The sequence below is a fragment of the Melanostigma gelatinosum genome, assembly GCF_949748355.1.
Source record: "Melanostigma gelatinosum genome assembly, chromosome: 1".
Taxonomy (NCBI): domain Eukaryota; kingdom Metazoa; phylum Chordata; class Actinopteri; order Perciformes; family Zoarcidae; genus Melanostigma; species Melanostigma gelatinosum.
The window spans coordinates 25,107,935-25,131,316 of NC_136634.1; the positions used below are offsets into that span (position 1 = coordinate 25,107,935).

Consider the following 23,382-nt stretch of genomic DNA (forward strand, 5'->3'; position numbering starts at 1 on the left):
TTTAATGAAAGAAATTATGAATTGATAATAATACTGCTGCTTTAACTGGTTAAAATGTCACCGGCAGTAGGTGACATCAGCCATCACTACTTGATTGAAGAACAGCCTTACACAATGGTGTTTTTACTTTGGTAACCTTTTTCGTTAGGCATACTTGTATCCTTTTAATCATGTTAACCGTGCAGTAAATGGAAACATTCCTGCTTTTATGTAAACCTCGTGTGTTTCTTATTGAGCACTCTACTGACTCTCCAGACAAGCTTCTAGAAGACGCACTAATCTAAATTGGATGGATTGTAATTTTATATAATGTCATATTTAAGGTGACATCTTTTTTTTCCAGACCACTCTTCAGAACCTGTCGGAGGAGATTCTGAGTGTGATGGACAATAAGAACCCCTCCATTAAGCAGCAGGCCGCTCTGTTTCTGGCCCGCTCCTTCAGACACTGCACACAGGCCACGCTGCCCAAGAGTGTCCTCAAACCACTCTGTGCTGCTCTCACCAAGGTACTCGTCTGCTGGCTGGACATGTCTCAACAGTCCACTATCCTTTCCTCTTGGTAATGCTGTACATGATGTCATTTCAACTGCCATCTTTAAAAGGCATACCTGTGCTTTTCTCTCTGACCGTCTCAGCAAGTGAATGACTCTGCTCTAGAGGTGCGTGATGCCGCCTTCGAAGCTTTGGGGACGGCCATGAAAGTGGTGGGAGAGAAAGCCGTAAACCCATTCCTGGCTGATTTGGATAAACTCAAACTGGACAAGGTAAGGACCACTAGAAGACGGTTAAATAAATTCAAACAAGGATAAAGCTCCCATTTTAATTGTAGTGAACTGCTTACCACTGTCCTGCTGACCACTGTTTTTTTTTATTCCACATGTGAACAGATAAAGGAGTCTGCTGATAAAGTGGAGCTCCCTGGAGCGAAGAAGGGTGCAGGAGGAGGAAAAGGGGGGGGAAAGAAGGCAGCAGCTAAAGCTCCTCCCCCCGCTGAAGCTCCACCTAAATCCTCTGCCCCACCCAAGAAGACCCAAACTGGTGCTGCCAGCAAGGTATGCTCAGGGTGATGCACATATAGAAAACTAAAATCACTCCAGAAACAACTTTGTCCCCTGGTTCTACCCAATGTTGCTGTGTTATGGACATCATGACCCGATAACTTGGTCGCATTAAGGGTCTACTGTTGTACTAGAAGCGTTTTGGCTCTTTTCTGCAGCCGTCAGCAGGCCCATCGAAGAAGGCCAAACCAACCTCTGTAGTTGGTGGAAAAACCAAGAAGAACCCCGAGAGTAAAGAGTTCACCGAGAGCGAACTCTCGGTAAGTCTGCGTGCATGCGCTTTCCTTTCCTTTGCTGCTGAAGCTTTTGTCACAGCCCTGGTCTCTGCAGTTCCTTAAAAGTCTTCAAACTTTTTAAATGCAGTTCTTGATCCTCAAGTTTAAAAAAAAAAAAAAAATGTCTACAGAGTGTCTGGAAGTGTAGAGGGGTCCGTAGTTAGGAGCCGTTGTTAATGCTATTTACAGCTGTGTGCCTCTGCTGTTTTTGACAAGTCAATGTCTGCATTGAACAGAGTCTATTATGTTGAGCACCAGGGTGGCTGGGGGTCAGAGGTTGAGCTTGTCCTTCAGTTGGCGGTTTGATCCCCGGCTCCTCCAGTCAGTCAATTTTCTTTCTTTTTTACTCCCGCTCCTGTAGGCTGTGCCTCCAGTGTGTAGATGTTAGTCTGATCGGCAGGTGGCACCTTGCATGGTAGCCCCTGTCATCAGTGTGTGAATGGGTGAATGATGACATGTAGTGTCGAAGTGCTTTGAGTGGTCGTGGAACTAGAAAGGAGACTGTAAATTACCATTTAGCTCCAACTTTAGGCTTTATCAGTACATTGTTGTTGGACGTTCTAATGACTTGTGTGTGTGTGTGTGTGATGTCAGACTGAGGTGTGTGAAGAGCGGGCTGCGGTTGTACTTCCTGCCTCCTGTCTACAGCAGCTGGACTCTGCCAACTGGAAGGAGAGACTGGCCAGTATGGAGGAGTTCCAGAGGGTGAAGTGTTTTGTTCCTTGATGACTGTGTTAATTCATGACTAATTATTTCATACATTTTTTTTTTATCGGTTTGCATGAAAATGATTTTGCCCGTCACATCACGTGATGCTGCCCAACAAATCAAATGTGTGTATTCCCGTAAGCATCGTGACCCAAGTTAGATAAACACACACAGGAGAGACAGAATAGTCTGAGAAGTATATACATTTCTCATTGTGTTCTCCAAAAAGAGAAAAGTGGACAGTTAGACCAGAGCCTTTAACCAAGAATGGACATTCTTATGTTTATTCTTCCCACGGACAGTTCATAACCAGTGTGTCTCATGTGTTCAGTTCATAACCAGTGTGTCTCATGTGTTCAGTTCATAACCAGTGTGTCTCATGTGTTCAGTTAATAACCAGTGTGTCTCATGTGTTCAGTTCATAACCAGTGTGTCTCATGTGTTCAGTTCATAACCAGGATGTCTCATGTGTTCAGTTCATAACCAGTGTGTCTCATGTGTTCAGTTCATAACCAGTGTGTCTCATGTGTTCAGTTCATAACCAGTGTGTCTCATGTGTTCAGTTCATAACCAGTGTGTCTCATGTGTTCAGTTCATAACCAGTGTGTCTCATGTGTTCAGAGACCATGAGGATTATTTAAAGCAGCAATCTTAAGCGCCACTATGAGACAAAGTCGTTTGCTCAAACTCTTTTGAGCAAACGTACCCACTCGCATCCAAAATGAAGTCGGATAATAAACAATCTAAGATCAAAATCCTAACGCATGAATTCACTGCAACAAAGATGTGAGCTGAGAATAGAGCTGAAAGAAGTGGTTTAATAACAGATATTCAGTTCTGGACCTGTTGTATTCTCTAACTGGACCTCGCTGAATTTCAATTGAATACCCCTGCCCTACAGGGTACTAAAGTGAATATTGAAGTAAAGTTTTTAATGTCATCAAAGTATCAATTCTTGAAGAAACTCATTGATTGAACGCATAACTATGAACATCTTCTGTGTGAAATGCTAAAACTTCTACATTTCATATTGAAGACTGTTGGAGCCGTGGAAAAGGCTGACGTGTTATCCAATAATATGCAGTAATAATAATCGATGGATTGATGTATGCTTCTAGGCTGTTGAGACCATGGATGGGGCGGAGATGCCCTGCCAGGCCTTAGTCAGGATGCTGGCCAAGAAACCAGGCTGGAAGGAGACCAACTTCCAGGTACGTGTCTCTGGTCCAGCAGCAGACTGTTTCCTGAAGCCATGTGGTCTGGGCTGGGGTTGACTGTCACTCTTAATTGTGAGGAAGCATGTTTTTAGAGAAAAGAGATCCTCTCCCCTGAATCATCATATTCTGATTAAGACGGTACAGCTGATCAGCCGGCAGATATCCTTAACATGTCTGGATGGGCAAATACCAAACCGTCTGCTGTGATACCTGGGTTTATGATCATCAGAAGGTGGCCGAATTTACTACAAGATGAAGCCTATTTGTAAGAAGTCTGACTTCATGCTTTTTCAGGTCTATCCGCAAGACGACAAGCAAACAACTCGTTCAATCCTTGTTTTCTGAATGTTTGGATCGATCAGTTTGTTTTGCTAACATTGTAGCTGCTCCATCAACACCCAAAATATCATCCATGTTATGGCTATGAACAAATGTGTATCACGGTATTTTTTAAGGTTTTGGTGGTTTCACGTTGTTTTTTTTTTTTTTTTCCCTGACTGTGTTTTTATATAGGTTCATAGTGGCTTATACTGTCAGAAGTACATATGCTATAAAAACATTTTAATGTCATGTATGGAGGCTTTGCTTGCTAGAGGGTGTGCTCGTTTGTTCCTATAATGTTGGGATAGCAGTTTGGCTGAAGTATTGCCGGTAAGACGTACCTTGAATCCAGTGTTTTAATCATTGCTCTGAGTCTTTCGCGACTGTCTGTAGCGGGACCATGTCCTTGCAGAGCTGGATCATTATTGCGTTCGTAATGTCGCTCCATCGCTTGCTTTTCTTGTCATAAGCAGTGCCTCGAGCAAATGCCTCTTCAAGCGATGTCTGATGCTTCGGCTTCACTGTTTCACTCACGTTAACGGTTGACGACCTCGAATCCGACGGCCGTCATCACACTGTTGGTATTCCAACATGTTTTCTGCTGAGGTGATGGAGTAAGTTGCTCATGTTACCACTAGCGTCAACAACAGTGGCTCGACAAACTTTGCAATATATAGTCTTTTGGTCTACGTTGGATTTTTTAAAAACCAAAACACTTCCAAACAGCAGACGCAGCTCCTCTCTTGGGCACAGACTCCATCGGTGGGTCTCCGGTCTGTCTCTGTTCATCCTGCATCGCTCTGTTCTTTAATGTAACGTTACTGTAGCGACGGAGCCTTTCCCAGCTGTTAGCAGACTGTTGTGTTAGTGGGCTAGCTAGCGAGCTGTACCCAGCATGCCGTTCGGCGGTGTCATTCTATAAATGTACACTTATTAGTGCCACAAACTGTTGTGTCGTGGTGTTTGCCCTGTTAAAGAGCGTTAGTTATTAATTGTTGTGTTATAACCATGATCAGGGGTCCCTCTCAATACACTCTAGACATGTAGCTCCGACTGTAGCCCTCTTCGTGGCGAATAACTTTGGTTCTGTCAACTCCGCCGTGTGGAATAGATTTATAATGAAGATGTCCTTGTAAGAGTTCGGTACATTTTTCTGTCCCCGCCGGTTCTTTTCTGTTCCCGGTTCATGTGAGGGCTGCAGCAGTCTTAGGCCCGCCCCAAATGCTCTCATTGGTTGAGACGCGCGATGGCGCCAAGCCTGAGCAACATCCCGCCCCTCCTGTGACCCTCTGTCTGTGTTTTCAGAGCCAGTGAGCAACAGACTTTCAAAATAATACATTTTAAAAAATGCGTTAACGTGAGATAAAATAATTGTCGGCGATAATAACGTGTTAACTTGCCCAGCACTACTAAGAACACAATAATAACATGGTGCAAAACTGGTATCGATAAAACGGAAACCAACGGAGCTTATTTTTTTTCTTGCAGATTTCATCCTGATTTGATCTGCCGCCATTAAAAATGTTTCATTTAAGTGGGGATAAAATAATGAAGGGATCTATTCCGTGGACACCGTGGTTCTGTGAAGCCTCACCATTCCATTACGGTTCTCAGTTCTCGATGCTTCTCAATGTGTCGCATCCTCAATCCTCTTTACTACTGCACATGGCTGCCTTTTCAAGAGGCAATAGCAGTGAGATACATCTCAACTCTCTTTGTTGAGAAAGTGAAATCAGACCGTGCTAACTGTTTGTACTATTAGTAGAGGTGTAACTCACAGTTGGGTTCGGTACGATACAGTGGAGCCACGGTTCGGTACGTTTCGGTACAGTAGAAAACTATGAATTCCAGAGAAATGTACTTGATTTTAAAATATATTTATTCTTTGACTTTGAAGTCAAAGTTATTTGAAAGTCTTTGACTTTGAACAATAATGGAACTATACCTGAGTGACCCATCTTCTGTGGTGTCTTCTTAGCAACACATAAGCATAAAAAACAAAAACTGCTCCTTAATGTTATGTAGTATTGTTACTTACATCTTGCTTACATCTTGTATTGTTACTTACATCTTGCAAAAGAGATTTTTAATCTCAATGGCACTACCTGTTCAATGAAGGTTTAAAAAAAAAAAAAAAAGTATTCGTCATGCGTACCGAAACAGTTCAATACGAATACGCGTATCGTTACACCCCTAACTATTAGTATTCGCTTCGTCATGCGCCTTCTTTCTAGTTAAGAGGTTGTACGTCAGGGACCGCTCTACTGTGTTAAGAATGTAACGAGTAAACAAAAAAAGCCGTTCACGTCCGCTTAGTGATGCATCTTAGAATAGACATTTCCACACCTAATGAGTCGGTTATTATCTTGTCGGCTTCCTTTAGAACCGCCTGTTTGTAGGTCGACTGCAGAGATGGATGCTGGAATGATCACTTGGGGATTGGATGTACCCATTCTGATGCTGTCTGCCCTGTGTAGGTGATGCAGATGAAGCTGCACATCGTGGCTCTCATCGCGCAGAGAGGACAGTTTTCAAAGATGTCAGCCTCCGTGGCTTTGGATGGCTTGGTGGACAAGGTCGGAGATGTCAAATGTGGAGGAAACGCCAAAGCGGGGTTGACTGCTATTGGAGAGGCTTGCTCTCTGCCCTGGACTGCAGATCAGGTTTGTTTCTCGTTACGAGGGATGGTATACTCTGGACAGAAGAAAAGTTAATTTTTCCCAAATAAAAGTTAAAAATACATTCTGTTTAAGAGCCATCGACTGTATTTACAGAGCTTGTGTTGTATTTGTCAGGTTGTGTCTATGGCGTTTGCACAGAAGAACCCCAAAAACCAGGCAGAGACTCTCAACTGGCTGGCTAATGCCATGAAGGAGTTTGGCTTTGCTGGGTAATTTACAGTCCTTATTTTAGAGCTCATTATTATATCAAATTGATGGAATATGTATATTATTTCAGTGATTTTCTTCAAAAATGATTCCAATGTTTGAAAGTGTTTTGGCTTAAGACCTCCTGAACCCCCCCCTCTCTCCAGTATCAATGTGAAGGGTTTCATCAACAATGTGAAGACCGCTCTGGGAGCAACTAACCCTGCTATTCGGACAGCAGCCATCGCCCTGCTGGGAGTCATGTTCCTCTACATGGGAGTTCGTCTCCGCATGTTCTTTGAAGACGAGAAGCCTGCTCTCCTCACGCAGATAGATGCTGAGTTTGAGAAGGTATGGACGACGGATGGGCATCAAGCAAAACTACTATCCCCCGCTTCACAGCATACATTTATACCTCTCCCTCTCACCACCTGGTCATCCCGTGCAGGGAAAAGAGAACCTGGCAAAAAAAACTAAAATCTCTATTTCTATGTGTCCCACACAGATGCAGGGCCAGTCCCCACCAGCACCAATCCGATTCACCAAGAAGTCAGCAGCAGATGAAGAGGGTGATGAAGGAGAGGAGCAGGAAGAAGATGAAGCAGCACAGGACATTATGGACCTACTGCCCAGAACAGACATCGGGTAACCAAACACTGACAGCCCCAGTCTACCAAAACAAGATTGAACTTCATACAGCCCTACTTTTTCAAAATATGAACACAATAATAATTTGTAAACGTACTTCTTGTTTTTATTTTTCTACATCTATTCTGAGAATTCTCAAGCTTTTAGGAATTGTCCATAAATGAGAAGAGGGTATCCTTAAGCCTAAAGTTAATATCAAACATGCCACGTTTTGCCTTATGTGACTCGTTCAGAGAGGAGGAGCTTACCTCCATGTAGATACAACATCCATCTTGGCCAAAATATACGCTAGTGTTGCTTGTACCGGTGTATGTGTGTGGAAGTCCCAGATGTTTTATTCATGTATACAGTATCTATTCATGCCGTTTCTTGTCTGTCCACGTCGATAAGCAAACCACTTTAAAATGCTTGTTATCTGATTGGAGTTTGGCTCATTCAGTGGCTATGTTAATATTGTAGCTGCTCCATCAACACTCAAAATAACGTCACGAATAGGTCAGTATTTATTTAGATTATCTATTTATTATTCGTACAATCTCCTTTATCGTCTGGTCTCTGTACAAACATGAGGCACTATTGTAGACGGCCGTCAGCGACGTCAGGAGAATCTTTATGCTGATATGCTTTCGTGACACACATTTAGCCTATTTGAACATTTGTTGTTGCCACATTTACTTTATATAATCTCGCCACATGAAATAATAAACATCACAGATTTTCCTCAGAGGGCTTAACGATCTGTAAACGTATAACATCCCTGAATAGATCCAGTTGTTTGAAGGAGATGTTTTCACAGCAACATAAATAAGTAATAGATGAATTATGAGCTGTTTACACTGCCTCCTAAAGATTATAATGCATCAATAAAACTACTAATGCCAAGATTTGTTTTATCAATGAAAATATAATCTTTTATTTCCTAATCATTTGAATAGTTTCCCTTTTTATGGAAGAACACTATAGATGACTATAACAAAGTAGAAGGATAACATGTAGAATGTTTGCCACTGACTTCAGAGCGCTTGAAATTATTTTTGGGATGGTGGTACAAAAGTCTGGATCCTTGTAGACCAGCTGCCATAATCAAACAACAAAGGGAACTGTATCTGCCAATATTGATCATCAATAATTTGTATCGGCGGCAAAAAAACCAGGATCAGGGATCCAAGGGTTTTATTGAATCCAATAAATCCCACTTCAGGATGTTCTCTTACTAATGATTCAATTAAATTGTTCCTGCTCCAAACTATCGTTATATCGGCCTTTAATATGCACCGGTCGACCTCCTAGAAGATCATCATCTACAAACATGATATAATATGACTTCACTGTTGCTACACTTAAACATAACATATTTACTCACAAGATTTTAACAATGATTAGTAACGTGGTACTGAAGAAACCACGATGCGTATTTAAGCTAAAAGTTTGCTATGCCTTTTATCCATACCACTGAGTATGCAGTGTGTGTGTGTGTACAGTATATATGTCCCATTGTGTTTGTTTGGCTCAAGTGAGGAGACACTCCGTTGATTGCGATGGCATAGACTGAAGTATTGTGCCTATTTTCTCTCTTCCCTCCCGTCTCACAGTGACAAGATTACGTCTGATCTGCTGTCTAAAATCAGTGACAAGAACTGGAAGATCAGGAAGGAGGGTCTGGATGAGACTGCAGCCATCATCTCAGAGGCCAAGTTGATCACAGCCAACATCGGAGACCTGCCTCTGGCCCTGAAAGCCCGACTCAGCGATTCCAACAAGATCCTGGTTAGTAAGGGAGCAGACGTCCCTGCAGCAGCACAGCTCTGTTCAGAATGAAACCACATGAAATGAAAGTCCTCAAGTCAACACACTGCCCCTGATTTCATGAGATTTTTGGTAATTTCATCGTTGCAGATAGTTACAAGGTTAATGAATTGTCCTTGTACGGCAGGGTTTCCTAACTTTCAGTGGTGGTTCAGAGAGATTAGTCTGTACATAGTTTTTTTGGAATGATGCATATTTGACAGTAATGGGAAGTAAAAATGAGACTTGTTTGTGGTCTCCAGGTCCAGCAGACTCTTGCTATCCTGCAGCAGATGTCTGCACCCATGGGACCGGGACTCAAGCAGCATGTGAAATCACTGGGATTCCCCGTTATCACCGTACTGGGAGACAGCAAGGTAAAGCATCTCTGTTTCCATGCTCAACGGTGGCAATGTAGTGCTGGCATTGAAAGGGAGCGCACAGCATTACAGACACATTTCTTTAGTTGTCATACAGTTCATGAAGTTCCAGGAAAGTTCAAGGTTTTCACTGAAACAATAAGATCCATCAGAACGGAACATAGTGGAGATAGAAATGGGAGAAAAACAAAGTGGAGGGCATTACATACAACAGTTTAATATTAAATTACAGCAGTTTACAATTTAACACGAAAGATGAGAAATGCACAGTGTAAAATACTGATGTGAAATGTCTACTTTCGAAAAATGAATCTGAAGAAGCGCGTCGCTCTGGGGCCTGTTGTGGTGGTGATGGACATGTCCTCTGTTTCTCTGCAGTCTAACGTAAGGGCGGCTGCAATGACCACCCTGCAGGCCTGGGTGGAGCAGACTGGGATGAAGGAGTGGCTGGAGGGAGAAGATTTGTCAGAGGAGCTAAAAAGGGAGAATCCCTTCCTACGACAGGAGGTACACAGTGAAACACACTCTTAACTGACTCGTTTGTGAAATTTCAGGCACATTTTCCAGAGAACTGCACACAACGCAGATGAGAGACTCACGATTTGCCACGGCCCTCTCCTTATCACCCAGGTGCTCGGCTGGCTAGCAGAGAAGCTGACGACCCTGAGGACGGTACCGGGGGACTTGATGTCGTGTGTCCCTCAGCTCTACGCCTGCCTGGAGGACAGAAACGGAGATGTGAGGAAGAAGGCTCAGGATGCCCTACCTACCTTCATGATGCACCTGGGCTACGAGAAAATGGACAAGGCTGCTGGGAAACTCAAAGTACTTCACAGATGTATTGTGCTGTGGCTGGCATTTATCTAAATGCATTTTCACAACCATCTTGTCTGCAATAAGGAATGTGTCTCTCCTCATCTGCCTGCAGACGGCCTCCAAAGATCAGGTGGTAGGCATGTTGGAGAAGGCCAGAGCTGTGATGCCAGCTAAACCTGCTGCCCCTGCCAAAGCTGGAGGGGGGAGAGGCTCTGCAGAGCCCAGCAGAGCTGCTTCAGGTTTGTGTCACATGACAGTCAATCCTTATTACAACCACGGTCTCTCATTAAGACAGATGCTCAATGTCAAACCAAGTCTCTGCTACTTTTACACATAATGTGAGGTATGGTTGGGTTTGACAGCTTGGATCTGGTTCCCATTCGGCAGAATAGCTGTATTCACTAAACGTCCACGCAGACAAGGGGAGGAATGTGTAACCGATGTAGGAAGTACAGCGGTGTGAATTCTCCCTGCTAATATATGTTTTATATTTTCTTTTTGAAAGCATCGTATGAATTCAGCCCATTTACAAAATGGGTAGAAAAAATGCAAACACAGGAAGTGTCTGACATCAAATGTTTTAATAGTCTGCGCAATATTAGTTTGATCACATGTTCACAAAGTTGTCCCTCCTCTGCAGCCTCCAGGCAGCCAGCCAGTGAGGACTCTGTGGACAGTAAACCTGAAGTCAAGAAGGTCCGAGGAGGAGCGGCCGGGAAGAAGGTACGTCTTTCTGGATGCTCTTCTGTTTGAGACGTTTCAGTGTGCACAGAGGACCAGATGTGTTCTACTTGGTAGGACCTAATACATGTTTGAATGGCTGTTTAGCTCAAGTATCATTTGTTTCATTATTGATATAAATGTCCTCATTTATATTAATAATGAAGGAAGAGAGACTTGTTCGGTTCAAGTCCAGTCTGACCCTTCCAATTGTTTGGTTTGACATTAAGAGTTGATCTGTACCTTCAGTAAATACTCCCCCATTGATGTCTCTCCTGTTAGTGGTTGTGCATATCAGGCATGAGCATTTGACACAATTTCATTTTTGTTGATGCGCACCGTTTCATTTTATGACCGTGAGGTGTAAATATGATGTGGTTTTTCTACTCACCCAGCCTCCCTCCCCTCCAGAAGAACCTGTCCCCCCCCCTTCCAAGGACAAGGACAGTAATGCTAGTAAAAAGCCCCCCTGCAAAGGGAAGGCTGCTGCTAGCGGTCAACAGGTAGTCCTTGTGATGAAATGTGTTTACACTTCATCTACCTGTTGCTACTTATTAAAGCTGCGTAGCAGATGTGGGGCCAGTTTTTCCGTGGACAGATGTGAACCCCTGTCCGGCTCTCTGCCTTGACCCGGTCGGCTCGGCTCAGTCTAACCCTGTTTCTCTAATCACTAAAACCGCCAGTGAACACACCACTGTATAACCGGAAGCACATGTACACACAGTTGTTGGGTGGAATGAGATCAACTCATGTCTGTAGTAACCTTTAACATGTAGAAACCTGCTAACATGAGATAAATCAGCCCATGCAGTGCATCAGACAGACAGACAGACAGTGAATGCATGCTAACAGAAGCACAAACTGAGAGGGGTCACGTTTCAGGTCACCCCACTGCATGAGTGTGTTTATCAATGTGTTGGAATAGTATCACATCTGTGTTTCTGCGCTGTGTTAACCTGCACTGAGATCTGTTCAGCATAACACCCTTTGTCTCCTGTTTCTTCTGTCTGCCACCTACACACCCCTCCGTCATCCACAGCAGAAGCTGGTTACACACACTGCTGCCAAACATTCCACAGGCGGAGCACATTGGTTCACTTGCTGTCCCTCACTGTGATGCTGCCTCTCCTCTCAGGGTGCAGCTGGCAAGAAGCCTGCAGCCAAAAGCCAGAAGGATGATGAAGATAGGTCCGGGCCAATCTTCGTCCTCATCCCCAACGCTAAGGAGCAAAGGATCAAGGAAGAGAAACAACTAAAGGTATCTGAGAAACATGTCCTGATCCCAGTGGGAGATCAGCTCTATTCTGTGTCTGAGAGTGAAAGTGTCAGCTGATGGCTAGGAAGCTGAGTAAGGCTTTGTGCAGTGTAATCAAATATTACCAAACTTACGCCTAACAAGGCACTGTTGTACACGCTGATGAAAACAGTACTGTATACACTGAGCTGCCGGTGTATTAGGTCTATTGACTACACCCAGGTGAATAGGGTCACACTATTTAACTGATGGATACCAGCATGCAGCCTCCCCAGTGAAATACTTACAAACATGCAAATGAAGCATTGTCTTACTAAATGTGTTTATTTGCATACAATTCCAGAACATAAATCTGAACATTGGATGAAGCATGGTTCAAAATAGTTTCATTTTGTTGACATATTGAGCTCGATGGTTTATGCAGATGGTATTTTGGATATCTCTCTACAAATCAGAAAAAACTGTCAACATCCATGAAAAGAAATCTTATGAATAACATGTTTTATTGACAACCTTCATCTGTACCTCTTAAAAATGTGTGAGTGCTTCTGTCCAGTGTTAGCTGACATGTAAGATGCTCTAGTAGTTGAGTGAGAGGTGCATGGACTGTAACTGGGTGGGGCTACCATGACTAATGCATTGTCTATAATTGTTGGTGAGATGTATTGAAGAGGAAATATCAGTAATAATGTTTTAGAGTGTTTAGAAAAAAACAATAAATCTCATTTAAAAAAGGCACCACAAGCATATTACAATACAAACGTCAATTTGACTGTAGGTACCCGTCCTTTTGGGAAGTCCAACAGGCGGCCTAAACTGGCGACTTGTCGAAATAACTCCGTAAATATTGCTGACAAAATGTTTCCTTTGTAGGTTTTGAAATGGAACTTCACCACTCCCCGAGATGGATATTTGGAGCAGCTGAAAACGCAGATGTCCACCTGCTTTGCCAAGTGGCTACAAGACGAGCTTTTTCACATCGACTTCCAGAGACAAGTCAAGGCTATAGCAGTCATGATTGAGGTAGTGGTTGGTCTTAATCTACACATGACGGCATTAGGAGTCGGCTAGTTTTGGTAATAAAGTCTGTATGTGTGTTTGTGACTGGCAGAGGTTGGAAAGTGAGAGCGAAGCCACCATCAGCTGTCTGGACCTGATTCTCAAGTGGTTCACTCTGCGGTTCTTTGACACCAACACCACAGTCCTGATGAAGGTGCTGGAGTATCTGAAGCTGGTGTTTGCCATGCTGAGCAGAGAGAACTACCACCTGACTGAGTACGAGGCCAACTCCTTCATCCCCTACCTCATACTCAAGGTGAGCACACGGCCCCCTCAGGTTGGTAGAAGCCACTGTCGAGCCTTTTCTGCTCACCGTTTCGTCTCTTCTTCAGGTCGGAGAGTCAACGGATGTGGTTCGCAAAGATGTTCGGGCCATACTGGCCATGCTGTGTAAGGTTCACCCAGCATCCAAGGTCTTCCCTTTCCTCATGGATGGAACGAAGTCCAAGAACTCCAAACAGAGAGCTGGTAAGTCGCTACAGACCTGTACTGTTCCATTATATGCCTCTTTAATGGCAAACTGTGGGGGATGATGTCTTTGAAGAGATGTATTCTAACAACATTGTTTCTGTGGGTTGCTCCCTGTCCTCAGAATGTCTGGAGGAGTTGGGTTGTTTGATAGAGGGCTATGGGATGAATGTATGCCAGCCAACACCAGCGAAGTCTCTGAAGGAGATAGCCGTGCACATAGGCGACAGAGACACATCTGTTCGCAACGCTGCCCTGAACACTCTGGTGGCTGTCTACAATGTCTGTGGGGACCAAGTCTACAAACTAATAGGAAATGTAAGATGGAGGACACCATTATCAAAAGCATCAACCCCAAAACAGCCGATTGTACATGACTCGTTTCCCCTATCCTTTCCAGTTATCAGAGACAGACATGAGCATGCTGGAGGAGAGGATCAAGCGTTCAGCCAAGAAGACGACGGCAGCTCCCGCCAAGCCGAGTGCGCCGGAGAGGTCTCAGAGAGAGCACCCTACCAACCCCAACGCCACCCTCCTCCGCAAGCCTGCACAAGAAGACCCCAACAAACTCAAGTAGGGTTCAGGGCCCCCTCTGGCTCAGCGCTGTTTGTTTTAAAGTCAGCCGAATAAAAACCAGTAAGGAAGCCAATAATACCAGCTCACCACTAAATGTATAATATTGAAGGAGGAAAAACTAAAAGCATATACAGTATCTATGGCCATAGAGAGAAAAAAGAAATATAGATAGATAGAGAGCGAGCCATGATTTACGATCCCTTGCTTTGTCGGTAAAAAGCATTTAACTAGAACATGGGGAGCTTGTGGATTATGTGGTCAGCTGTATGCTGACTTGGAGGATGCTTTTGACCTTATAGTTGGTTGTGTGGACGGGCCTGGAAAGCTTCATGGTTACTGTTGGATGGATAACAGGTTCAGCCACTTTTAAAGTCAACAAATCTTTCTCCAAACAAAAACATAGCGATGCCTGGTGTTAAAGTGCCTAAATATGAAATGTATTCACCACTTTGTTTATTATACAACATTCAGTCACAGTGGGCATAATATACAATATAGAAAGACTTGGTTGGATTCAGCTGTTTAAAGTTCGCTGCTCTCTGAACTGGGAGTTTGGACAGTATTGCACAAATAAATCCTTTAATATATTTTAGGACTTTAATGCTTAACAGTTACCTTCTTGCCGAAATAAAACTAGACGTAAAATCAATACTGATATTTCCATAATTGGTTTAAGTTTTGACTTTCATAATACAAGACTCTTAAGCGATCGAGCAGCCTCACTGATGACCAAACATTACAACCGGGGATGAATGGGGTGGATCCAACATCAACTGGTAGAAAGGCTGCAAAACCATCGCGAAATCTGGTGCCCCTTCTTTTCTCCGCTCCCTACACACACACACACACACACGCACACTTCTGTTTTACAGAAATGATTTATCCAGTGATGTTGGTCAGCAAACAAAACTTTCATTCCATTATTTTACAGGTAGAAGACCGTGGCATGCTTCTAAATGAATGCAGTTAAAATGATGGGTGGGAATCACCAGAGGTCCCGCGATACGATATTATCACGATATCATCGCAATATTCTGAGTATTGCTATAACATAGGCCTATATTGCGATTTATTACTTTTTTCAACTTCAAATGATGTCCCCAAAGGAAAACTGTCAACATGTTTTATCTGATAAGATAAAGTTTTCAGTCTGTTCATCTCACTTCAATCATTTTTATTGCAGCAGAATATGATTGTCAAGCAGACAGACTGACCAACAATGTCATCAATGTTGCATGAACCTGACAAACTGAACTGTTTGTATCACTACATAGTCCAACTGAACTTAATGCAAACGTGTGGACTCAGTATATGAACTATAACTTCTATAAGTAGGATATTAGAGTTATATAACTCAGTATATGAACTATAACTTCTATAAGTAGGATATTAGAGTTATATAACTCAGTATATGAACTATAACTTATATAAGTAGGATATTAGAGTTATATAACTCAGTATATGAACTATAACTTCTATAAGTAGGATATTAGAGTTATATAACTCAGTATATGAACTATAACTTCTATAAGTAGGATATTAGAGTTATAGAACTCAGTATATGAACTATAACTTCTATAAGTAGGATATTAGAGTTATATAACTCAGTATATGAACTATAACTTATATAAGTAGGATATTAGAGTTATATAACTCAGTATATGAACTATAACTTATATAAGTAGGATATTAGAGTTATATAACTCAGCATATGAACTATAACTTTTATAAGTAGGATATTAGAGTTATATAACTCAGTATATGAACTATAACTTCTATAAGTAGGATATTAGAGTTATATAACTCAGTATATGAACTATAACTTATATAAGTAGGATATTAGAGTTATATAACTCAGTATATGAACTATAACTTCTATAAGTAGGATATTAGAGTTATAGAACTCAGTATATGAACTATAACTTCTATAAGTAGGATATTAGAGTTATAGAACTCAGTATATGAACTATAACTTCTATAAGTAGGATATTAGAGTTATATAACTCAGTATATGAACTATAACTTATATAAGTAGGATATTAGAGTTATATAACTCAGTATATGAACTATAACTTATATAAGTAGGATATTAGAGTTATATAACTCAGCATATGAACTATAACTTTTATAAGTAGGATATTAGAGTTATATAACTCAGTATATGAACTATAACTTATATAAGTAGGATATTAGAGTTATATAACTCAGTATATGAACTATAACTTATATAAGTAGGATATTAGAGTTATATAACTCAGTATATGAACTATAACTTCTATAAGTAGGATATTAGAGTTATATAACTCAGTATATGAACTATAACTTATATAAGTAGGATATTAGTTATATAACTCAGTCTATGAACTATAACTTATATAAGTAGGATATTAGAGTTATATAACTCAGTCTATGAACTATAACTTATATAAGTAGGATATTAGAGTTATATAACTCAGTATATGAACTATAACTTATATAAGTAGGATATTAGAGTTATATAACTTGTGATGCGTGGAGGGCAGAGAGAGTTATGCGCTGCACTCTCCTCATGAGCCGGCTACTGTTGGCAGGTTTAACCCCGTTTTGAGGCCAGATGTCTCTTTGTTTTGACCAACTTCCTACCAATCACGCTGACCCGGGACCTTTGCTGACCTCACCAGAAAACAACTCGGCACCATCTAGTGGACTGAAAAAGCAATTTATTTGATCTTTCTAGTAATTTTTAGTTTTTGTTTTAATGGTTTATATAATAAAATATCGATACTTGGCATCCGTGTATTGATACAATATCGCCACGCAAAATATCGCAATACTATGCTGTATCGATTTATTTTTTATTTTTTCCCCACCCCTAGTTAATATGTCTTATCGTTGGCCATGAATTGTCTTGAACGCACTAAAATCCAACTCTTCCAGTGGTTTTTCATAAGCATGTTATCCATTCTATCGATGCACTTCCCATCCTTCTACATGCGGAGGACTGTGGTTGGATTCGTACTCTTCAATCTTTTGAATGTTTGTGTTCTGCTCGCAACTAATCTGTCCTTCTCGTTGCAAGTCATTGCATGTTGGGCCGCTCTCACAGATACTTATTTTAAAGGGAAATTGGCACCTAATAATCCGATCCACGGTCCGTGAAAGCAGCTGGCTGTCTTCTGCCCGTCTGTCTCTTAACCCTTCATCTTTCTTCCTGTGTGATTTCCTTCTTTTCTGCTCTGCCTTCCTCCTCTTCTGGAGCAGAATAATGTATCGCACGTATAGGATGTGAGTACCTCTTCCTCCTCGCCCTCCTCTACATGTTGTCGTTGGAAGAACTCCCCTCTGAATGTGATCTAATACTCATCGTTCAAACAACTAATAAACTGAAATGTTTGCTGTGACGTTGTGTTTAGTCATGCTTCTGCACATGGTAGGTAAAGCACCAGACTGATAGTCAAGGTGTCTAGCTGTCGCTTCCTCTTCTCCATCATCCCTTTGGCTTACTCATGTATGTTGTTTATACTGTGCCAGCTACAAATATAGGGACATAAATCTGCTTTTTGACAGTTGCAAAAAGACCTCCCCCATTGATGGCCTCACCTTGTTTTGTTTTTTTTAACCTTTTTTATAATTATCTAAATTTTGGGTGTTTCTATGTGAAATCTGAATTTACTAAACACACTGGTAATGAGACTGTTATGTGGTTGTCATAGTGTTATGCTCAAAATGTGACATATTGTGCACAATTTTGAAGTGAGGTCCTTGGTAGAGATGTGCCGGTGCACTGGTCTCACTATTGTATAAACTGTAGTGAACCATTTTAATGGTATCAGCACCTCCTACTACTTCTATTGCTGTCATTATCAGGATTCTCCTGCCTTTTTACCAGTAGTTTCACTTTGATTAGCCTCAACACTAACCTTTTACCAGTCAAACGGAGACACTGTCACTGTAGGACCAGAGGGCCGGGATCATCGTCTGTCTAGCTCTAGCAACTTTGACCATGACTTGCTATACTAACATTGGCTATTTAACCTACTGAAGCGTGGCTACTTTATCGGTTTCAACAATCAGTGAGAGCAGGCATGTAATTCAACTGCGTTTAAATTGCACTCATTCACGTTCAGCCCCACGGTCAGCCTCAACCCTGGCTGTGGTATTTGTTGGGAGCCCCAGGGTTACGAGTCGCGGTTCGGGTCCTACCCGGCTTGGGGAGTCGCGGTTCGGGTCCTATGGTCTATTCTCTACGTGCCGTAGGAGAATCTGGCTGGTTATACCGCTAACTTGTGTTTTGCATAAACACTTTGCCAAAAGGCTCCCGGTGACGATTGGCTATGAAACTGAAAAGCATCTCTTAGAACTCGAAATTGAAAATAGTAAATTTTGGTTGTTTTTTCCTCATCCTGGGGGATGAGTTTTCATTCACATCCTCTCCCGATGGAAGTACGCCGTCCTCGTCTTATACACCACTCTATATGTAGTTACTTTGCAGCTGACCAAGAAACCTGCTGGTGGGTCTTTCAGCTCCACTATTTAATTTCCAAGTGCGATTGACTGAACCAGCAATCTGCTTTGTGTGCTAAATGTGTCCGAGCAGAATTTGCACTTGTCAACTTTGGTTCCGCATTACGGACCGTGACTCCATTACCGATCCCGGTTCCAGCAGGTCAATTCCCGGCTCCGCTAGTCGCATGCTGGTGTGTCCTTGGGCAAGATACTTAACCCCAAGAGTGCTCCTGTAGCTGTGCCTACGGTATGTGAATGTTAGTTATTCCTGATGGCAGGGGCTACCATTCTACCATCCAGTGGGTGAATGGTGACATAGTGTTAAAGCGCTAGGAGTGGTCGGAAAGACTAGAAAAGAGTAATTTACCGGGACCGGTCATCACGCGACCTATTACGGCCCTATGTAGAAGCAATGCAGAGTGGTGGGTAATGCTCCAGCCCAAAATGACCGTGCGGTGGTCCATCGCCTGTTTCTTCATTCTATCAACATGCAGCAGGAGTCTTTGGTTCTTTCACAACTGTTAACACCCAAAGGAAATGAAAGCATTCATAAATGGGTTCATGGAAGCTATGTGTATTGTATCGGGCCCATCAAAGAAGGCCAAACCAACCTCTGTAGTTGGTGGAAAAACCAAGAAGAACCCCGATGCTTGTCCTACCACAAGTAAATTATAATGTTCATTCTATTTATTTTATAATTTTTTTTATAGTGTCAAATCATAGACACAATTCATATAGCGCTGCTCTAGACTGTGCTCTATAATTAACAGAGGCTCAACTGTCCATGAGCAAGCACTAGACGACTGTGGCAAGAAACAAACCTTTTAATGAGTAGAAACCTGTCCCTTCTCGACTGGTTGGGTTGAAAGCGAGAGACGGCAACAACAATAATGGCACAACAGTTCTAATAATACAATAATATTAGAAAGAGGACTAACAATAATAGGGTTTCTTCTCTTAGTGTTTGTTAGTACACATGCTGCAGTGTTCTGGATCAACCGGAGTCTGAATTTGAACTTGATAGAGCAGCCTGATAATAAGGGATTGCAATAATCTAGTCCAGAAGTAAGAAATGCATGAACTCACTTTGAGATGGGATGTGACTGATCTTTGCAATGTTACGTTGGTAACATTGTGGCAGTAAATGGCAGTTGGTAGATTAGATTAAATAGGTTCTTTAATAATCCTGCAAGGGGAAACGTTTTTGCTACAGCAGCAGTTATAGGCACAGGAGTAAAAAATATTAAATATAAAAATGCACAATCTATACAATAAAATAGAATATTAACTAACTGAACAATAGTGCCAAGATGTAACAAAACCAACCAAACAGTGTAGCGGTGTTGTAGTTGTGTGATTGATCTGGCCAGAGGTGATTTGTTGTACAGTCTTCTAGCAGAGGGCAGGAATGTTCTCCTGTATCTGTCCTGTGACAGTGGCGCTGGATCAGTCTGTCCCTGCAGCAGGTGGTGCAGAGGGTGGTCTGGGTTATCCAATATGGATAATAGTTTCTTCAGTGTCTCCCTCTCCACCACCTAGTAGCAACAATGTTATTCATTAATGTGGCCAACAGTCATCGAATGGAAAATACTTGATACAGATGCACAATGTTTGTTTTAGATCAGTACTGATCAGCTCCAGTCCTGACAGTCCAACTGCAATTTGGAGAAGTTGAAGCTAATCACTTGAACTCTGTAATATGAGGTCCTTTAAACTAGAGTTCAGAGCAGGGATGCACTGGAGGGAAAACCCTCAAGGTTTGACTGTTGTCTGACTGTTAAAGTTGTTTTTAACTCACTAGAATTAGATATTGATGGTTTTTGAAGCCAAAAGGGGAAATTATGCTTTTTAAAAATGGAATTGATTCTCAATAAAAGCGTTGTGCCGTTTGAGGATCACAAACATTTTATCCTCGTTTTTATTGACCTCCGTGCACTGAATACTCATTAGACTGACTGCTATCGGATACACACACAGTGTCATAGATGCTCAAACTAATACGTGAAAGCTTGTCAGTCAGGACTGAAGCTAAAAGGCACTGATCGATAATACACTGGACTAAATATACTCTCTTGTCCTATCGTCCATCCAGCCAAGCCCGTCAGAACGCCCAGCACAGCGAGTCTTCCCACCCCTCCATCCCCAAGGAGTTTCAGTTAGACCTGGACATGATCGAGATGGACCTGAGCCGAGTGTGTGAGCTGCCGGAGCTCGTCCAACACAAGCTGGACGAGCCTGAACCCAAGTAAACGCACTCTGACACACAACCAGACTGACAAACACTGATGCAAATACGCAGTTCAGATAGAAAGCCATGGGGGGGGGAAATCATTTTTGGTGATTTAATACAGTCTGTGTTTTTGTGTTCAAAGGATGCGTTCAGTCTCTCCACACTTTGATGACCTCCACAACAGCACGGCCTCCACCATCAACTTTGTCATCTCTCAGGTGGCTAGCGGTGACATCAACAACAGCATACAAGCACTGGCACAGGTATGAAAACATGAAGACTGCATCTGTGGCATCACTGATGATGGGATGTTTTGAAGCTTGGATTTCTGTCTACTGCCGTTATTGCAATTACTAGAGCTAGAAAACAATATTGGTCAAAGGGTGAGCCTTGGTGGAGCATGCTGGAACCACCACAACACCTACCAATCAGTCCTTGAATGCCTATAACAGATGCATCAGTATGCTGTAGATGTTGGCCAAATAAGTCACAAGAAAGGTCAGCAGAGAAAAGAAGTGGTTTGAGAGACGCAGCGTCTCAAAGTTTGTCCAGCACAGACCGGTTATTTTCCAAATGTAAAATCCAACCCTCCACATAACTGAGACACAATTCTATAATAACCAAATTGAAGTGATCCCTAACAAAAAGTCTTGCGCATGCCCAGGCCAATTACTCGCCGGGCCAGTCCAAATTGTTTTAAATGGTAAGATTTGAGTGGATATGCATGTGTTTGGGAAGTAGTGAGCCTATGATTGTACTGCATGTGTGTGCTCTGGTTTGTTTTATGTGTGACACTCGAGCTACTCACCTGAAGTGTTATAGAAGAGCTGTAAGAATGTCCTCCAGCCTTATATCTGCCAAAAGAGTAAATCACAGTGTGGGAGCATTTTGGATATAAAAATGTATCAAGGAGTCAGTGATCTGCAGATTAATGTTGTTAGAGTTTAACCATCATAGTGTGAAAACAGTTTTACTGCTGGTCATTCTATTCAATAACAATATGCAGTCTGGAGAGCAATATTAAAGCTTTCTCATGGCTGCTCTGATAATGAAACACTAAACGAATCTGTGATTAAATCAACAGGTCATGTGTGAAATATGTTTTTATTAGTGCTGGGCAAGTTACCGCGATGTTAACGCTAGGGCTGGGCGGTATACCGGATCAACAATTTGTGACACTAATAATTGTACATTTATAAAACTTCCCCACCGAACTGCATGCTGGGTAAAGCTTGCTAACAACAGTCTGCTAACAGCTGAGAGGCTGTGTCGCTTCAGTAACGTTACATTAAAGAACAGAACGGAGCGATGCAGGATGAACAAAGACTGAACAACAAATGGTATTTAGGTCAGACACGTATGAAACGCTGATTACCGTGATATGTGGTATTTGTTATAAATGTACGTTGGTACATAGAGGGTGATAAGAACCTGTACTGGAGGGGCTTAGGACCCAGGGGAGTGTAGGTGAAGGAAACAGGAAGAGACTCCACACAAACAACACAGTTGTTTCCTCTGGTGGAGATGTGGACATGCTGGTGGAATTTAGGTCAAACAGATCTGACATCTGAATTAAAATCACCAGCTAAAATAAAAAATACCATCCGGTTGATGAATTTGCATCTGGAGGAATGTAAACGGCCGCAACAAATTGCTGTCAAATGCTCCATTTAGTCAGTTTGGTGCTGAGCAGGTAACGGCCACTGGGTTTTATGGCTTTTTTCTGAAAACGGCTGCCTGCTGCATCTGTAAAGCCTGCTGCGTTCACACCGGTCGCATTTATTTTTTGAGGCGCGTCGAGATGACATACAAAGTCTATGCACAGACGCGATGAGGCTGGCGCGCCGCGATTTTGCGATGGAGCGGCGCGTTGGACGCGTTATTGCAGTGCGGTGGACGCCGCAAAATCGCCAACGCGCGAGTTGAAATTTTTCAACTTCAGCGACATAATCGCGTGGCGCGATAGCCTATCAGCGTTGAGTTGCTCCCCCTGTCATCACTGGCTTCCTGCCGTTGTTGAATCAGGAAATAAATCCTGTAGCCGTCTGTGTTCACCCAGAGCTCTACGATACCTCATATCAACAGAGACCGGACCAAACTGTGTGTATACATGTGTGTGTGTGTAAACCATACGGTACAAACAATGAATAGACGCTGCCGTATTTACGTCTACGTGACGTTATTGAGTGCTGGTGGAGCTGCTACGATGTTAGCATAGCCTAGCACCGATCCATCAGAGCTCCATTGAGAAGACCAGTAACCTACACATCGGCATCATTACGTCGTTATTTCGGAGTCCCTTGTTGTCGGAGAAGACAAGTACAAATCGGCATCATTACGTAGTTATTTCGGAGTCCCTTTTTGTCGGTTTATTGCCGTTGAATCACAGCCAAATCAGTTTATTTTGTGTTCCTACAGCTGTAGTAAACAGCGACCGGTGGCTTGCTAGACACAGTGAATACAGCTCGATACAATCCACGGAGCTCCTCTGAACAATATTATGAACCAGACA

At 42.4% G+C, this 23,382-nt stretch overlaps 1 protein-coding gene across 3 annotated transcripts in view; it reads left to right on the forward strand.

Annotated features, from left to right (window-relative positions):
• Nucleotides 1-23,382, forward strand: part of LOC306781354 (cytoskeleton-associated protein 5-like) — a 43,272-nt gene that overhangs the window by 10,072 nt on the left and 9,818 nt on the right. For 2 of the 3 annotated variants that reach the window (XM_079274178.1, XM_079274179.1), the window contains exons 10-34: nucleotides 344-508; nucleotides 638-766; nucleotides 890-1,054; nucleotides 1,219-1,320; nucleotides 1,930-2,040; nucleotides 3,162-3,254; nucleotides 6,059-6,244; nucleotides 6,377-6,471; nucleotides 6,616-6,799; nucleotides 6,954-7,093; nucleotides 8,689-8,863; nucleotides 9,145-9,258; nucleotides 9,640-9,768; nucleotides 9,892-10,086; nucleotides 10,190-10,316; nucleotides 10,718-10,800; nucleotides 11,193-11,300; nucleotides 11,933-12,055; nucleotides 12,926-13,075; nucleotides 13,164-13,367; nucleotides 13,444-13,579; nucleotides 13,704-13,897; nucleotides 13,980-14,152; nucleotides 20,733-20,885; nucleotides 21,013-21,133. In XM_079274178.1, the coding sequence (XP_079130304.1) occupies nucleotides 344-508; nucleotides 638-766; nucleotides 890-1,054; nucleotides 1,219-1,320; nucleotides 1,930-2,040; nucleotides 3,162-3,254; nucleotides 6,059-6,244; nucleotides 6,377-6,471; nucleotides 6,616-6,799; nucleotides 6,954-7,093; nucleotides 8,689-8,863; nucleotides 9,145-9,258; nucleotides 9,640-9,768; nucleotides 9,892-10,086; nucleotides 10,190-10,316; nucleotides 10,718-10,800; nucleotides 11,193-11,300; nucleotides 11,933-12,055; nucleotides 12,926-13,075; nucleotides 13,164-13,367; nucleotides 13,444-13,579; nucleotides 13,704-13,897; nucleotides 13,980-14,152; nucleotides 20,733-20,885; nucleotides 21,013-21,133 (3,555 nt within the window). The remainder of the gene's footprint in view (nucleotides 1-343; nucleotides 509-637; nucleotides 767-889; nucleotides 1,055-1,218; nucleotides 1,321-1,929; nucleotides 2,041-3,161; nucleotides 3,255-6,058; nucleotides 6,245-6,376; nucleotides 6,472-6,615; nucleotides 6,800-6,953; nucleotides 7,094-8,688; nucleotides 8,864-9,144; nucleotides 9,259-9,639; nucleotides 9,769-9,891; nucleotides 10,087-10,189; nucleotides 10,317-10,717; nucleotides 10,801-11,192; nucleotides 11,301-11,932; nucleotides 12,056-12,925; nucleotides 13,076-13,163; nucleotides 13,368-13,443; nucleotides 13,580-13,703; nucleotides 13,898-13,979; nucleotides 14,153-20,732; nucleotides 20,886-21,012; nucleotides 21,134-23,382) is intronic. The other variant, XM_079274180.1, reaches the window with a different exon arrangement.